Source organism: Trachypithecus francoisi, unplaced genomic scaffold, assembly GCF_009764315.1.
Source record: "Trachypithecus francoisi isolate TF-2019V2 unplaced genomic scaffold, Tfra_2.0 Lachesis_group1, whole genome shotgun sequence".
Classification (NCBI taxonomy): domain Eukaryota; kingdom Metazoa; phylum Chordata; class Mammalia; order Primates; family Cercopithecidae; genus Trachypithecus; species Trachypithecus francoisi.
Window position 1 is genome coordinate 114888953 of NW_022681454.1, and position 19297 is coordinate 114908249.

The window sequence follows — 19297 nt, forward strand, 5'->3', positions numbered from 1 at the left end:
TCTTGAATACAAAATGGAACACCTTTGCTTGACACTCCAGGTGTCAGGAGGAATTTTTAAAAGACAAATGTGTAGAAAGAAGGATTTGAAAGAGTTTCTGCCTGATAACACTCCCTGCTAATTAGGGGATGATTAGGGAAAGTAGGGAGAGTGGAAACTGAACAGAAGGCCTCCAGAGAGGGACGAAAGTTTGAAATAGCTGCTGAAGGGAACAGAAGAGCAAGGTGACAATGAATAAATAAGAAGAACATCCAGTAGCACTAAGGATTCCATTGAGATTGGGGACCATATGCTTATGCGCTATGAATAGCTCCTATTGTGTGTTTTTTCTCTAGCTGTGCTGAAGAGTCCATATATGGAAGTGAACTAATTAAATGGAAGAACTGGCCCAAAGTCTCATACTTGCAGAGCACTGAAAGCAGAAAGATGATCTGGGAATCTGAGGGTAATGGTATTAGAGAAGTTCAAATCATTGCAGATAGAATCTTGCCTGGTAGAAGAAGTGATCAGAAGCACATTGATTGATGCAGAAAAAAATAAGAGGGTAAGAGATTGGAAAGCTATCCTTTTTTTTTTTTTTTTTTGAGACGGAGTCTCGCTCTGTCGCCCAGGCTGAAGTGCAGTGGCCGGATCTCAGCTCACTGCAAGCTCCGCCTCCCGGGTTTACGCCATTCTCTCGCCTCAGCCTCCCGAGTAGCTGGGACTACAGGCGCCCGCCATCTCGCCCGGCTAATTTTTTGTATATTTTAGTAGAGACGGGGTTTCACCGTGTTAGCCAGGAGGGTCTCGATCTCCTGACCTCGTGATCCGCCCGTCTCGGCCTCCCAAAGTGCTGGGATTACAGGCTTGAGCCACCGCGCCCGGCCTGGAAAGCTATCCTGATAAGGCTGGTGAGCTGCTAGAAAGAAACTGTAAATAAGAAATGATGTTTCTCCAAAATAACAATAATATATCAACAATAATAAATAGCTCTTATGTATTAAGCAATTACTATGTGGCAGGCAGTGTATTAAATTTTTTAAAACTTTACATTTAATTGTAATGACAACCCTGTGAGGTAATTACTATTACTATATCCTTTTTGTTTTCTTTTAAACAAGTCAATTAAAGTACTGATAGTTTAAATAACTTGCTAAGACTGTAGAGCCGGTAGGTGACAGAGCCCTCTTTCTTGATCACTGTACAGGCCAAAGGCAAAGACATAAAGATATAGTTTATTTAAAAAGGAGTAAGGTTTCACGGAAAACAGCGGGAAATGGACGGTAAGAAAATAAGTGGAGACTAGAAAGAAGAGTACACAGTGAATGGGGATAAAGTTAGAGGAGACAAAAATAAATTATTGAGGAGGCCCACAATTTTAATGGTGCTAAAAGATTACCAGAATGAGTGGCATTGAAAATAACTGACCCTAGACTTTTCAACTTTAAAAAGAAGATTGTTGGAACCAGCTCAAGGCACATACAATATATTACAGACAGTTCAGAGAATAAAGTTCAAGGGCCCATGCCAGCTCCCAAGGAACTTACAGTCTAGAGATGAATAAAACAAGTACGTTTAAAAAGCACAAAACAGGCCGGGCGCGGTGGCTCAAGCCTGTAATCCCAGCACTTTGGGAGGCCGAGACGGGCGGATCACGAGGTCAGGAGATCGAGACCATCCTGGCTAAGCCGGTGAAACCCCGTCTCTATTAAAAATAAAAAAAATTAGCCGGGCGAGGTGGCGGGCGCCTGTAGTCCCAGCTACTCGGGAGGCTGAGGCGGGAGAATGGCGGGAACCCGGGAGGCGGAGCTTGCAGTGAGCTGAGATCCGGCCACTGCACTCCAGCCTGGGCAACAGAGCGAGACTCCGTCTCAAAAAAAAAAAAACAAAGCACAAAACAAGCCAGGGTAAGAAAATGTCAGAAAGACAAAACTAGGTGCTCTAGGGCTCACATTTTTAAAAACATTGCATTTGCCTTGAGAGATATGAAACAGTGGACATGACACTCTTGAATACATAAAATTGAGCTAGGTAGCAAAATGAGGCAGCATATTTACAGAGAGAAGAAACTGTTTAAACAAAGCCATGGAGAAGCAAGTCCAAGGAATATTGTAGGTCAACAAGCAAGGCAATTTGGCTGGTTTGCCCTGAGCACAGAAAGGATACACAAGGGAAGACTGGAAAGATAAACTGGGACCGTGTAGTACCTTAGGTTGACACACTGAACTTTATTCAATTCAAAAGCTAATGAGGCACTTTGAGAGGGCTCGAGCCAGGGAATTATAGAATAGGAAGTTCAGGCCCAGAGTATCATTAGAATATCCTTTCTGCTCAGAATTTTGTAGTTATTTTTCAGAATGAGACGTGCTCGTGTGATGGAGTACAATCCTGACAGTGATGGAACTCATATATTTTCCATGATGATAAAAATGGAACTTCCGGAGTTTGTTCATTGCCCTATATAAAAATAAACTAGTTTCCTTACTTTTTCTGTAATGAGTGGGGATCTAAGTCAAGGAGGAAAAAGAACACAAAGTAAACTACAGTATACTCTTCCTTTGCCACATAGCCATTAAAATGCCATGAAATAAAGCAAAAGTGAATGTGAAAGGCAGCCTTTTAAATAGAGAACTCATAAGTTAACATGCATCTGAGAGGTACATGGAGAAATGGAAAATTTTGCTTTGGTAAAAAACAGGATTGACAAATAGACACAATAAAAAATGAAAAAGGGGATATCACCACTGACCCTATAGAAATAAAAACTACCATCAGAGAATACTATAAACACGTCTATGCAAATAAACTAGAAAATCTACAAGAAATTGATAAATTCCTGGACACATACACCCTTCAAGACTAAACCAGGAAGACGTCGAATCCCTGAATAGATCAATAACAAGTTCTGAAATTGAGGCAGTAATTAATAGCCTACCAACCAAAAAAAAGCCCAAGACCAGACTAATTCACAGCTGAATTCTATCAGAGGTAAAAAGAGGAGCTGGTAGCATTCCTTCTGAAACTATTCCAAACAACTGAAAAGGAGGCACTCTTCTTGAACTCATTTTATGAGGTCAGCATCATCCTGATACCAAAACTTGGCAGAGAGACAACAAAAAAAAGAAAGCTTTAAGCCAATATCCCTAATGAACAGCGATGCGAAAATCCTCGGTAAAATACTGACAAACCAGATCCAGCAGCACATCAAAAAGCTTATCCACCACAATCAAATCAGCTTCATCCCTAGGATTCAAGGTTGGCTCAACATATGCAAATCAATAAATGTAATCTATCACATAAACAGAACCAATGACAAAAACCACATGATTATCTCAAAAGATGCAGAAAAGGCCTTTGATAAAATTCAACATCCCTTTATGTTAAAAACTCTCAATAGACAAGGTATTGATGGAATATACCTCAAAATAATGAGAGCTATTTATGACAAACCGACAGCCAATATCATACTGAATGGGCAAAAGCTGGAAGCATTCCCTTGAAAACTGGCTCAAGACAAGGATGCCCTCTTTCACCACTGCTATTCAACATAGTATTGGAAGTTCTGGCCAGGACAATCAGCCAACAGAAAGAAATAAAGGGTATTCAGATACGAAGAGAGGAAGTCAAATTGTCTCTGTTTGCAGATGACATGATTCTATACTTAGAAAACCCCATCGTCTCAGCCCCAAACTCCTTAAGCTGATAAGTAACTTCAGTAAAGTCTCAGGATACAAAATCAATGTGCCAAAAAATCAGAAGCATTCCTATACATCAACAACAGACAAGCAGAGAGCCAAATCATGAATGAACTCCCATTTACAATTGCTACAAAGAGAATAAAATACCTAGGAACACAACTTACAAGGGATGTGAAGGACCTCTTCAAGGAGAACTACAAACCACTGATCAAGGAAATCAAAGAGGACACAAGTAAATGGAAAAATATTCCATCCTCATGGATAGGAAGAATCAATACCATTAAAATGGCCATACTGCCCAAAGTAATTTATAGATTCAATGCTATTCCCTTCAAACTACTACTGACATTCTTCACAGAATTAGAAAAAAAAAAATGAATTAAAATTTCATATGGAACCAAAAAAGAGCCCATATAGCCAAGACAATCCTAAGCAAAAGGAACAATGCTGGAGGCATCATGCTACCTGACTTCAAACTATACTCCAAGGCCGCAGTAACAAAACAGCATGGTACTAGTACCAAAACAGACATACAGACCAATGGAACAGAACAGAGACAGAACAGAGATCTCAGAAATAACAACCACACATCTATCAACAACCATCTGATTATTGACACACCTGACAAAAACAAGCAATGGGGAAAGGATTCTCTATTTAATAAATGGTACTGGAAAAACGGGCTAGCCATATGCAGAAAACAGAAACTGAACTCCTTCCTTATACTTTATACAAAACTCAAGATGGATTAAAGACAAGTGTAAAATCCAAAACCATAAAAACTCTAGAAGAAAACCTAGGCAATATCATTCAGGACATAGGCATGCGCAAAGACTTCATGATTAAAACACCAAAAACAATTGCAACAAAAGCCAAAATTGACAAATGGGATTATAATTAAACTAAAGAGCTTCTGCACAGCAAAAGAAACTACCATCAGAGTGAACAGGCAACCAATAGAATGGCAGAAAATTTTTGCAGTCTACCCATCTGACAAAGGTCTAATATTCAGAATCCACAAGGAATTTAAACAAAATTACAAGAAAAAAACAACCTCATCAAAAAAAAAAATGGGCAAAGGATATAAACAGACACTTCTCAAAAGAAAACTTTTATGTGGCCAATAAACATATGAAAAAAAGCTCACCAATCATTAGCAAAATGCAAATCAAAACCACAATGAAATACCATCTCACACTGGTGAGGCTGTGTAGAAATAGGAACACTTTTACGCTGTTGGTAAGAATGTAAATTAGTTCAACCATTGTGGAAGACAGTGTGGCAATTCCTCAAGGATCTAGAACCAGAAATGCCATTTGACCCAGCAATCCCATTACTGGGTATATACCCAAAGGAATATAAATCATTCTACTATAAAGACAAATGCACACATATGTTTGCTGCAGCACTGTTTACAGTAGCAAAGACTTGGAACCAACCCTAATGCCCATCAATGATCAACTAGATAAAGAAAATGTGGTACATATAAACCATGGAATACTATACAGCTATAAAAAGGAATGAGATCGTGTCCTTTGCAAGGACATGAAGCTGGAAGCCATCATCTTCAGCAAACTAACACAAGAACAGAAAACCAAATACCGTATGTTCTCACTCATAAGAGGGAGCTGAACAATGAGAACACATGGACACAGAGAGGGGAACAACACACCGAGGCCAGTTAAGGGATGGGGGGCTAGGGGAGGGAGAGCATTAGGATAAATAGCTAATGCATATGGGGCTTAAAATCTAGATGACAGGTTGATAGGCAGCAAACCACCATGGCACATGTATATCTAGGTAACAAACCTACATGTTTCTGCACTTGTATCCTGGAACTTAAAGTAAAATTTAAAAATAAAATAAACAGGATTGAAGGGAATTAGAAGCCAAATTCACATGTCTGTATGAACCAGTTCTGTTTTCATAGCAATCTTCAGAACATCACCACACATCTGTCAGCAGTACAGAAGCCCTCGAAAGGCATGGCCAACGGCACTTACCAAGTTGTGTTTTGTACTAAGGACAACTCTAAGTCTAGGACATTGAAATATTTTAATGAACTTAATAAAACATGCTTGTTTTTAAAACGTGTTCAAATGTGTTCAAAGCTACTACAAAGCAACCAATGGGTTTGATGACCTGAATCTTTTCTGTATGAATAAAATATATATTTCTATGGAAAATAAAAGTTTCTCTGGGAGAACTGGGTCTAGCCAGGTTTTCTCAAACTGTATTCCAATGACACCTGCATCAAGACCACTAGAGATGATTAAAATGCAGGTACCAGGACCTCCTCCAGACCTAAAAATCATAATCTATGAGTATAAAGACTGGTGATCAGAATGTTTTAAAACTTCCCAGTTGATTTGTATATATCCTAAACCTTTTGAATCTATGGTCACCCAGAAGGATACTAAAGCAAAACAAAATGGGTTGGCTGAGACAAAGAGTTTGCTGTAAACTCATAGATTGCTATGAAAAGAGGACCTCTGAATTCTGACTCTTTTCATGAACAAAACTTAAAAGAATGAGCAGCATATTTATATTTGCACCCTCAAATGAAGCAGAGCATCTGGCAAATAGCAGAATAATCAGAAAAATATTTGTCAATTTTAACTGTGCGGCATGGTCATGAAAGGCATAGTTTATAATAACTAGCATACTTTTTAACATCTACATTTCCTCTCCTCTTCCCAGCCTTCTCCACAGAAAGAGAATACTTACCGTATTGTCAACAGTGTTTGCACCAGGACCTATGTTTTGCTTTTTATTCTTGGTAGTGAGCCATGCATCCCCCCATACCTACAGCTTAATGGATCCACAGGGTTGATGCTAGAAAGTACAGATAAAGCTTCCCACACTTTTCTCTTAGTTACACTTTGACAAACAGTATCTGTTTCCTTTCTCATAAATAGTAACGTATGTGGTATTTGACATTTACCTTTTCCCTTTTTACAGAAAAAAATTCACAGATAACCATCTTGCTATACACATCTATATCTCACAGACTAGAAAGAATTTTTTCAGTTGTTAGTCAAATAAACATTATGCCTTTGGCAGAGTTTCAAATGATGTGAGTTTTAAGCAGCTAATTAGTCCTTTTGGTGACAACTAATTATTCATAGTGTGTTTATAGCAAAAATTGTTTTATAAATGCAATTGTCACTTCTGTTGACACTTTCCTTCTCATTGGAATCTACAAGTATAATAAAAATAATTTATTTTGACCAATTCCATCTTTAAAAAAAAACAAAAACAAAAGTAAAACCTCAGTCCTGAAGTACTCTTAAAATTGTAAAAGTATCATCTTTAGGAAAAAACTAATATCTACTTCTCCTGAACTAGCAGCCTTTTCAAGCCTTGTCTTTGTTTCTTTCTATGCTGTACAGAAATTGTTGTCAGGTGAGGAATTACCAAGAAGTGAAATGACATAAATGTCATAGGTCAGTACATAGGTAAGGAAGAAATGCTGTCTCGAAAGCAAGCTAACTTTTTGACCAAAACATTCTTGTTATATATCTGTTTTTGTCAATTCTCCTGCTTAATGTGCATACCTTCCTAACAAAAAAGTAACAAAGAAAACTTAGAGGTTACATGTTCAGCAAAAGATGTGCAATATTCCATGTCTAGAGAAAATATTGTGATTCATGAAAAAAAAAAGTTCAAAAAGAAATTGAAATGTATTATATCCTGACAAATTATACTCCCTTATGGCCTTGTATTTCTTTAGGAGCACAAAACAAATCTCAGGCTTGAGTCCAAAGTCTAAAAGGATCATAAGGTGGCATGCATTACAAAAACATTAAACCATCCTTTAGCTTGTGGTGCACCTTGCATTATACTAAAGTGTGAATATAAAAACAGAATTGAACATTTGGGAAAAGTTCCATGCTTGGAGGCTAAGTAGGTTTTCTTTTATAGGACTAAGTTCAACACCTTATAAGTGTCACCTTAATTCTTGCAAATCAGGTTCAGTTTCATGAAAAGCAATGTTCTTTACCAGCTCATAACTCATTTTGGGTTCTGTCTGTCTTTATCAGAAAGAGTAGCATTTTTTTTACTTTCCATGGTCATGCAGGTAGAGAGTAGCTCTCTGCTTTAATTGTCAGAATAAAAATGTTTTCTGAAGTTAAAAAGTGAGTTCAAAGGGATTTCAAATGTATTAGTATCACAAGGTTATATAGTGTCTCTGTTTCCCATTTTCTCTCCCATGCAGATATTAAAGTGAAATATGACACATACAGACTTACTGACAAATCTTTCATAAAAATAAAGCAAGAAATTTGAACTTACTAACCAGGTTAAAAATACACGTTTTTAAAATTGTATTTAAAAAAATTTTAGGAGGAAGGTGAACACAAGTATCATTTTGCTATCTTATTAAGGTACATTGAAAAATGTGGCATGTAAAACAAATGAGTAAAGACCACCTCCAACAGACATTAGAAAAAAACTTCTAAATTTAAGAATGATTTTCATAAGTTTCTCAATCACCTAATGTTCTGATAAATTTTTCAGGAGAAAAAGAGGAAATTTAAGTCACAGTGTTGAAGTTACTATTAAAAAATAACCAGAAGGTTTAATTTTTAAAGTCTCATTTTTTAGAAAGACCCAAAATGGTAAAAGGCTTATTTCCCAATTCCATGACTACATTAGTCTGCCGGTACAGATAGCTATTTTAAATCACTCACAAAATATTTTGTTTGCAAAAGTTCAAAGATTTAATATATGTTCAGGCAGAGTGAATAGAAATGCAAATATTCTTGATCTCAGTGAAGCTTTTTATGTAAAAGCCTGCAGGATTTGTTCCATAGGATATTACTACTTCCTCTTATTCATAGTTGTTAAGTAATTACATTTTTCTTTTTTATTGTATTAATCTTAGTATAACTTTTTCTTTCAGCTCTGTCACATTACCTCAATGAATTTTCTTGAATATTTCTTTCAGTCTCTTAATGAATGACCTATTAAACTCATTATTATGATTATAGTAAACCATTGTTACCATTCATTCATATGACATTATATATTTTCCGAAAGTATTATTATCACATGAATTGTTTTTATGATCTTTTTTATAGCAGCATAAATGCCACAAAGGTTTTCTTTGCCATTAAAAATCTCATGCAGAAGAATTCATTTGTCAACACTAACCAACAAAAATTATCCGCATTCACTTAAAGCAATAGCTTTACAAATACTCATTCTACATTTACATCCCAGACCAATACCGTCTAACCTGCAGAGTTCAAATTTATTTTATTATAAAAAATTTCCCACACTTGCTGTGATTTTCTTTCAATGCATGGATTCAATCTAGGTCAGCTGCTTTCATAGGAAGAGTCAATTTTCTCTAGCCAAGAGTTAAAGATTTTTCTTAAAGGAGATGTTTTATATTGGGAATAATGGAACTAAAGAATGTGAAAAAGGGCTTGAGAAACATACAGGTTATGTTATTCAACATCAGTCTTATTGCACCAACATAGGTATACGGCAGCTATTGATGTTGAATGTATTTTTTGTTATGAAATATATGAAAATTTCAGGGAAAAAATGCTCAAGTCTTGCTGATAACACATCCTCCAGTATGTATTAATATAATGAGGGTTTGAGGGACATGTCCCAAATCCAAAAACCCGCCATGAATTGAAACCCTGCGCAGACTACTTAAGGAAAAAAACTAGCATCGCTGTGATTATACTGCCCTCTAGTGTCAAAATAAATGTTATTTAAACTGAAGTTCATTTGCTTTTTTCAGATCAGCATTTTCATGACACATTTGTCCAACTACGGGAATGACCGACTGGGATTATATACATTTGTTAATCTGGCCAACTTTGTGAAGAGCTGGACCAACCTGCGACTTCAGACTCTGCCTCCAGTACAACTGGCCCACAAGTATTTTGAGCTGTTTCCTGATCAGAAAGACCCTCTCTGGCAGGTACAATTAATTCAATCATTGATATAACCAATTAATTCCAGGAACATAATTCTGTGAGATATTCCAAATGTGAAAAGTGAAGCCACCTGAAAAAACCTGCATTTTGGAAATGTTAGTAAATTTGAGAAACTACTCCTTCCTAAACTGTAGTCTTTTATCATTGCTACATATTGCACCCAATTTCCCTGTTCCCTTGCGCATTGGAAATCATGGGATTCAGAAAGTTCAGTGACGGATTCAGTGGATATAATGTCTTCAATCAGGAATGAGAGATAAATCTACAGGTTGCAATAGGCTAGAAGAGTAGAAGATGGTAAACAGGTCGTTTGTTAGGCAGGTAGCCTTTGAACACATGTCCATATCTCTAATGACTAAACCATATTAAAGGATCTCTGAGAAAAGTTCAGAACTGACATCTGCCTTCTGAACCATGAAGTACACCAACAGCCAACAGCCACCGAATGTGGACAGCTTTCAGAAGTATTAAAAGCATTTCATGGGAAAATCACTGAGCTTCTTAAGATAAAATACCACATGAATATGGCACATTCAGATGACCCTGGGGGTAACCTAGATTTCAAAGCATAGACTTTTATGTATCATAGAATTAATTGCAGGAACAACTTTGAATTTAAATTGTCCACTCCATGATCTATGAAAAATAATAATCTTGGCAAATAATTACATATTGCTTACTATATGTCAGACTGGGCACTTTACATGTATTAACTCATTTAATCCTCACAACTACCTTACGTGGTAGGTACAGTTACGATTTGCATTTTACAGATGAAGAAACTGAAGCACAGAAGGCTGAGTCAATTAAGCAAGGTCACACAGCTAGTGTGTGGCAGAGCAGGAATCAGTTGTAGGACATCTGGCTTCAAAAGTTGTGCTTCCTAATCTCTGTTTTCAACGCTACTAGAGTTACAGACAGAGCTAATGGTAAAAGAGTAACAATCATCAGAAGTAGACCTCAGTAAATTTTTACCACAGATTGAATTTGTTAACTCTGAACTTTATATTCAATGCATTCAGCTTTCAACCGTAAGTTGATTACCTCCTGAGCACACACAGGTAACTCCATAATATAACTGCACATTTAGCAGGTTAAGGTTGGTGGTTGTGGACTTATGACTGCATATTACTTTTCCGTTGTTTTAACAAGCATCTTTTCATTTTAACAAGCATCTTTTCATTTTAACTACCACAAAACATCACCAAATGTTAGCCAATGGAAAGACATGCAATTTTCCTGCTAATTTAACCTCACTTTTAAACTGAAATCATTATTTCAGGTGACAAGTTTTAAACTATTTTTTCAGAAGAACAGCCAAAAAGAATACTCTCACTTTAGTCTTAACATCTGTTGCTTATTAAAAATAAGCAGAAGTCTTATTTAACTTCACATACCTATGGTATTAACTGACTAAAAATAAAAAGTGGTACTGTTTGCCCATTCCTGAAATAATATTAAAGGTACTGTAATTCTTCCTCCTTTTCTACATAATATATACTTTGTTCTTAAAATGAAGGGTGTTCTAAGTAGGACTTGTGTGGTGGATGTTGGCGTTAAATATTATAGACCAAAAGCAGAATCCCTAAGGTTCACCCTCATTATTCCCTTTTGCTAAAACTTAGGACTTTCTAGCATCATAGCCTGTAAAATTACGTTTTTAGATACACATTCATTAAGCTTTGATGGCAGCTGAGAGGTATCTGCTCTTTAGATAGTAGTATTTTTGCCAGATCCCTATCCTTTTGAAGCACAGCTGGAAAGTTCAAAGTTACTTAGAATAAAGATCTGACAACTTATATTTCAGTTATATATTGAATACTAAGTGTGTATCATCTTTTAGGTTAGCAGGAAGCATAATCTCTGCCCAGTAAACTATTTTAAAAATAAATAGAACTGCTAGTAGCCAATTAAACTGTTCATGCTTTGAGACTGTTTACCCAAAGTGGAAATACTGTGCCTCTCCAGCCTCCTCTGTAGACTCTCAACATCAAGATGGAAGGGAGTTATTCAGAACTTCCATGATGCCACTTCAGGGCTTTCATTTTTTTAAAAGAGCTTATTTTTTTATCCCAGCGTTTCCTGGTATACTTTTAAAGAACACAAGTTGGAAAAGCTGGCACACAATGGACACATTCATGAAAAAAATACATCTCTATGTTCTTCTCCCATTTAGAATCCTTGCGATGACAAACGCCACAGAGATATTTGGTCTAAAGAAAAAACTTGCGATCGCTTACCAAAATTCTTGGTAATAGGACCCCAGAAAACTGGTGAGAACTTTTTATGTTATGATTAACCAGTGTAAAATTTCTGATGACTAGTTATTGTCACAATAAGTTTGTAAGCCTCCCATAACTGCTAATGAATGAATGACGTTTTTCTCTGACATAATTTTCATTTAGCTCAGTAATGTACCTAAATGCTTAACAAAGTGTTTTTTAGGTGAAAAGAATAAAACGGATGTCACACTGTTCAAATATCCAGCAGTCAATTTGGTAGCACGTTTTTTTTCCCCAAATGTTTTAATTGAAAAGCATTTAATTAACACTTCTAAAATCAAAGCTAATCAGTGACAGGATTATATCAAAAGTCAAGAGGGACACAGATAAGTACCTATAACTCTTTATAATAAATCCCTGCTAGAAAAATAGTCCCTTAGGCTGCCATTTTCCTAATATTGTTTATTTGTAAACTTTCTTGCAGAGATGACTATTTTTTAAAAGTCTAAAAGATATTTCACAAGCAGAATTCCTAGACATACACAAAACTTTGTGCTAAGAAAGGTGTTTATTCATACCCAGGAGAAATCTTTTGCACCTTTTCTTAAAAATGATGTGCAATTTTTTTCCCCATAAACTTTTTTTTTTTTTTTTTTTTTTGAGACGGAGTCTCGCTCTGTCTCCCAGGCTGGAGTGCAGTGGCAGTGATCTTGGTTCACTGCAAGCTCCGCCTCTCAGGTTCACGCCATTCTCCTGCCTCGGCCTCTCGAGTAGTTGGGACTACAGGCGCCCGCCACCATGCCTGACTAATTTTTTTGTATTTTTAGTGGAGACCGGGTTTCACTGTGTGAGCCAAGATGGTCTCAATCTCCTGACCTTGTGATCTGCCCACCTCGGCCTCCCGAAGTGCTGGGATTACAGGAGTGAGCCACCGCACCCGGCCTATAAACTTCTTGTTTCTAATAATCAATATTAAAACGAAGCCTCATGGAAGCTTTAAACTACCAGACATTCATGCTATATCCTGCGTGATAAATTATTTGGGACCCTTGGTTACTGGCTTCACAGAAAACAGTGAACATCATATTGCTTGCTAAGGAGAATACATTTCCTCTCCTCATTGATCTAGAAATAACTGAGGAAAATTCTGTGCAATGTACACAGGGAGTTTAGCATGTTCATCTTTTTCCTTAATGTCATTTGCAGTTATCGATCTGAAAACGATAATAAATATGGCAAATGCTTATATTTTTCTTGTCATTTATTTCACTTGTCCTTATCTATCTAAAGTGAAAAGACAACTAGGAAAACATTTAAACTAAAATCTCTTCAGTGAACTCCCACTGTCATCACATAAATTTGTCAAGACTGATCACATCCTGAAGGCTTGGTAGCATTTTGCTTTAGAAAGTCCTGCAGTATTCATTTCCCTCGTGTTGTGCTGGATATGCAGACATTTTGATATCATGGTTAGATGGTAGAATTATCACTTGTCCTCTTAAACTCAATTGAGTTTCCAAGTGTTTGTTACAATTTGGATATGGCATTTGTCGTTGGAAAAGACCTTTTATAGAAACTGATTCTTTTTTATAGAAATTGATTTTTCCCAGTTTTGTTGAATGTAATTTACATGCAATAAAATCCATCCATTTTGAATGTACAATTAGCTGAATTTTGAACATTGCACACAGTTGTGTCCACCACCACATTCAAAGCACAGAACAGTTGTCAGCCTAAAAAAAATTTATCCTTGTCCTTTGCAGTGTATCCCCCCGATCCCCACCACATTCCCAGCCACAAGCAACTACTTTCTACTACTACAGTTTTACCTTTTCTAGAACTTCATGTAAATGGAAGCATGTAGTGTGTAGTCTTTTGTATCTGACATCTTTCATTTAGCATAATACTTTTGAGATTCATGTTGCTGTATATATCCGTATTTTGTGAAATTGATTTTTTAATTAAAGTATTTTCTCATATCAGTGACATGAGAATTAAATAGCTTCATTTTTAACTGTACTTTTGTCAAAAGTATTTTTCTGGGCCAGGCGCGGTGGCTCATGCCTGTAATCCCAGCACTTTGGGAGGCCAAGGTGGGTGGATCACCTGAGGTCAGGAGTGCGACACCAGCCTGACCAATATGGTGAAACTCCATCACTACTAAAAATACAAAATTTAGCCAGGCGTGGTGGTGTGCACCTGTAGTCCCAGGTACTCAGCAGGCTGAGACAGGAGAATTGCTGGAACCTGGGAGGCAGAGGTTACAGTGAGCCAAGATTTTATCACTGCACCCCAGACTGGACAGCAGAGTGAGACTCTGTCTTGAAAAATAAAAAGTATTTTTCTGGATAATTTTGCACAGATTTCTAGTTATCTCGATATTCAAATATTTCAGTGTTAAGACTCACAAAAAATATAAAACTGAAGATTTATAGATGGTTATTTAAATGTGTGTCTATGATTATGTAGTTGAGTTACCACTCACAAAATATATATGCAGGACAGTTTATTCAGACCCAAGAATATGTACAGGCAAAGACAGAATTCAGAAACCACAACCTAACAGTTTTTTAACACTGATACATTTCATTATGCCTTTTACTGACTATGCAAAATAATTAGATTACATCCATTTTTTCTGTTTGTCTAATTCATGCTGATCATGAAACACTATTAAAAGTGAACAAATGTATTTAATATAATTCTTAAAAATAAGATTCAGAAAATAATATTTGCAGTTGATCTAAGAAAGGAATTAATCTCTCTGCTTTTTTTCTCACATTATAATGGCAATACTTATTTCCAAAAATATTTATTATTTTTAATTTTACAAATTCCTCATGCATTTTTCTGGATTATATCTCATGTGTATAATTGAGATTTAAATGTATTGAATGTATTTATTTATTATAATTCTAAGTTATATCTCAATAAAGTTTTTATCTGAAAAATGCCTTTTAGCTATTCAGATATGGCACTCTTTAGGTGATTTCACCTAGGTTACCTCGCTAATCCTCATAGAACACTGATAGCTAAGTATTTTCTTCCCCACTACATAGATGGAAAAACTAAGACTCAAGAGAGGTTAAATAATTTTTGTTCAAATTCACACAGCTGGTAAGTACAAGAATAAAAATCTTGATCCTAGAATTTACCTGACTTCAAAGAACATGCTCTTTCTACTTTACTATGGATTTCATGTAATGGAGATTTTTTCCTCCAATAAATTTTATATATTGCTTCACAGTTATAAGTCAGTGATTCTCAAGGGTGGTTGCCAGAGCAGCAGCATAAGCATCACCAGAAAACTTATTAGAAGTGCAGGCCGGGCGCGGTGGCTCACTCCTGTAATCCCAGCACTTCGGGAGGACGAGACGGGTGGATCACGAGGTCAGGAGATCGAGACCATCCTGGCTAACATGGTGAAACCCTGTCTCTACTAAAAATACAAAAAAATTAGTCAGGTGTGGTGGCGGGCGCTTGTAGTCCCAGCTACTCGGTAGGCTGAGGCAGGAGAATGGTGTGAACCCGGGAGGCATAGCTTGCAGCGAGCCGAGATTGCGCCAGGGCACTCCAGCCTGGGTGACAGAGCCAGACTCCTATATCAAAAAAAAAAAAAAAAAAAAAAAGAAGTGCAGATTCTTGGGTTATAACAAAGACTTGCTGAATCAGAGATACTGGGATAGGGCTGTGCTATCTGTGTTTTAACAAGCCCACCAGATGAATCTGATACATGCTACTTAGAGGAGCACTGTTTTAAGGCAAGCTTGTGAAGCACATTTTTACTTTGTATATCATTGATTATTATGTTTTATTCCCTATAATGATCTATGATTACAAAGTGTTCATTGTTTGGTTCAGATATAATCTAGGAAGATTACCTCTTTCAATTCATTTTTTAAGACAATATTGTTGACAGTTATTTTAACAATTTTTCTATTGTATAGATAAGTAAATAAATATTAAAGAAAGCTTAATTTATAAATACTTAAATAGTATTAATTTACTTAAATATTGCCATATTTGTACCATTTAAGTAAATAAACACTAAAATACTACCTTACTTCCATATTAATACTATTTAAGGACTGGGCACAGTGGCTCATGCCTGTGATCCCAGCACTTTGGGAGGCCTAGGTGGGTGGATCATCTGAGGTCAGGAGTTCGAGACCAGCCTGGCCAACACGGTGAAACCCTGTCTCTACCAAAAATACAAAAATTATCTGGGCATGGTGGTGGGCGCCTGTAATCACACCTGCTCGTGAGGCTTAGACAGGAGAATTGCTTGAGCCCAGGAGGTAGAGGTTGCAGTGAGCCCAGATCATGCCACTGCACTCCAGCCTGGGCAACAGAGCAAGACTCCATCTCAAAAATAATAATAATAATAATATTTAAATAAATACTAGCATATTAATGCTATTTAAGTAAATACTAGACTATCATATTAATACTATGTATACTATTATTTAATTAGTACTATCAATAATACCATATTAATACCATTTAAGTAAATAAATACTACAGAAAGTTTATCTGGGCCGGGCACGGTGGCTCACTCCTGTAATCCCAGCACTTTGGGAGGCTGAGACGGGCACATCACGAGGTCAGAAGATCGAGACCATCCTAACTAACACGGTGAAACTCCGTTTCTACTAAAAATACAAAAAAATTAGCAGGGCATGGTGGTGGGTGCCTGCAGTCCCAGCTACTCAGGAGGCTGAGGCAGGAGAATGGAGTGAACCCGGGAGGCGGAGCTTGCAGTGAGCTGAGATCCCGCCACAGCACACTCCAGCCTGGGGAACAGCGCGAGACCCCATCTCAAAAAAAAAAAAAAAGAAGTGCAAATTCTTGGGTTATAACAAAGACTTGCTAAATCAGAGATACTGAGATAGGGCTGTGCTGTAATTACACTACTATTATTTAATTAGTACTATTAATAATACCATATTAATACCATTTAAGTAAATAAATACTATTTATCATAGTAATCTATGATATACAAAGTAAACATGTGCTTCACAAGCTTGCCTTAAAACAGTGCTCCTCTAAGTAGCATGTATCAGATTCATCTGGTGGGCTTGTTAAAAGCTCACTGCACTCCAGCCTGGCGGACAGAGCGAGACTCCATCTCAAAAAAAAAAAAGAAAGAAAAGAAAGAAAGCTTATCTGAAAAATAAGAAAATTCAAAGTTTTGTACAAATGGCAACATGACGTAATTACTAAGCAAAATTAGGGTAGTAATTTCTCCAAGTGAGAGAAATATTACAAGGCCATGTCTTATTACTATCGCTAGCTGTTGACTTGGAATATAATTATCAAGTCCTGCTCCACAGATTGTACAACAGTGTAAATAATAGTATATTTCTCTCTTAGGGGTAGCCAACATGTAGAAATGCTTTTATATTATGATCTTTTAAACACAGTCATAGTTACAAATATTAAATACATGGCTAAACCTTTGACAAACTGAATCCAAACTGCCTTACCTTCTCTTGTACCAGACTGACTAAGCTGCACCCTTTATCTCCTCATTTAGTCTTATAAAACACTAATTGTACGGTTTATGACATTGCTCACTTTTTGAAAAATCACACCCTTGCTCCCCAATAGTCACAAATACATATGCGTACCTGTGATATACCGTTCTCTTCCCCAGTAAATGCAAATTCTGTAAGTTATGTCGCTAAGAAAGGGCACTTTTTTTTTCAAATTTAGCAATTTAAACAATTTTTGACACTACTTTTATAAAAATATAAGTGCATTCAAGCTTAAGCAAACTTGTGGAAAGATTAAATTCTGTCTTGAGTTTAATTAGCTTTCATAGGCCTCAAGAAGAACTTAATATGAGAATCCAAGTATTGATTTTGGTAATGTAATATATTAAACAATAATATATTTCATTTATATAGTGCCTTATTACTGTCAAAATGTCTTCAGGTACATGTCTTTTTTCATTCTCAGAGAAAATCTATGAAATAACTAGGCAGGTGATTTTCCATTAAGAAAGCTGAGACAGGCCAAGAGAGGTGGCTCACTCCTGTAATCCCAGCACTTTAAGAGGCCAAGGCAGGAGGATTGCAAGAACTCAAGTGTTCAAGACCAGCCTGAGCAACATAGCGAGACCTCATCTCTACTAAAAAATTTTTTTTAACTTTAAAATTAGCCTGTAGTCACCGCTACTTGGGAGGCTGAGACAGGAGGATCCCATGAGCCTGGTGTCAAGGTTGTAGTGAGCCATGATTGCACCACCACACTCCAGCCTAGGCAATATAGTAAGACACTGTCAAAAAAAAGAAGAAGAGAAGGAAGAAAGGAAGGAAGGAAGGAAGGAAGGAAGGAAGGAAGGAAGGAAGGAAGGAAGAAGGAAGGAAGGAAGGAGAGAGAGAAGAAAGGAAGGAGAAAGGAAAAGAAAAAGAAAACTGAGACAAACAGAAGCTAAAAGACAAAGTCACAGACAAATCAGTCATTGAACTGAGATTGAAAGCCAGTTCTCTCAATCCCTGCAACAGGCCTATTTTCACACCACACTATCTCCATTTTTTTAGAACCTGCTTCTGTTAAACTGCTGATTATCCATTCAAGTTATTTCAAGGAGTAGTTGTAACAACTCTGTTTGGATCATTGTAATATTTATTAATGACTTTAAAGTGCTAATCATAGGAAATTGTGTTTTCATTTAATTAATTTCTGAACCTCTATTATCTTTCCAGGTACCACTGCTTTGTATTTGTTCCTGGTTATGCATCCTTCCATCCTTAGTAACTCCCCCAGCCCAAAAACCTTTGAGGAGGTACAGTTCTTTAATAGAAATAACTACCACAGGGGGATTGATTGGTAAGATGGGTTATTAGTATAAATCTAAAAGTTTATGTACTGTGCACAGTATAAACTTAGCACTAATATTTAGAAACATCTAAGTTTGTAGTCACAAATAAAAGTTAACCTCTGTGCCTTGGAAATTGATTGAATATCATAAAGGGGCTCAGAAATTTTTCAGAGCAAACTCTTCTCAGTTTATAAAGAGACTTGTTTCCCCAAGAGGATCACATGTAATTTCAATTGTCATTAATTTTCTTGATGGTAATTATAGATATTAAGTCAGAAGAATAGCATAATATTCAGAAATTTAATTCCTCTCTACTAGTAAGGGAAAAAAATTTTAATATCTTTTTCTTCTTGTGCACTTTTTATTAAGTGATACTGTAGCCAACATGTGTACTTTTCTATTTTCTTTGGCACATAAAAGGAAAAATAAATAAATAAAACTAGAAACGTTTGTATATTACATGAGTAATCAAAGCTATAAAAAAACTATCAACAATACACAGAATTTAATTTTTGCCTTTGAATCAAAATTAGAAATATATCAACCATCTGAAGAAAACATTTAAAAAGTAAAAATGTCAGAATACACAAAATACAGTCATGTAGTAGAGAT

The 19297-nt window shown here is 36.4% G+C and overlaps 1 protein-coding gene across 2 annotated transcripts in view; it reads left to right on the forward strand.

Moving 5' to 3' along the window:
- The window catches only part of NDST3 (N-deacetylase and N-sulfotransferase 3), a 220485-nt gene that overhangs the window by 176305 nt on the left and 24883 nt on the right, over positions 1 to 19297 (forward strand). For both annotated transcript variants that reach the window (XM_033215109.1, XM_033215108.1), the window contains exons 7-9: positions 9439 to 9621; positions 11814 to 11910; positions 18570 to 18693. In XM_033215109.1, coding sequence (XP_033071000.1) covers positions 9439 to 9621; positions 11814 to 11910; positions 18570 to 18693 — 404 coding nt within the window. The remainder of the gene's footprint in view (positions 1 to 9438; positions 9622 to 11813; positions 11911 to 18569; positions 18694 to 19297) is intronic.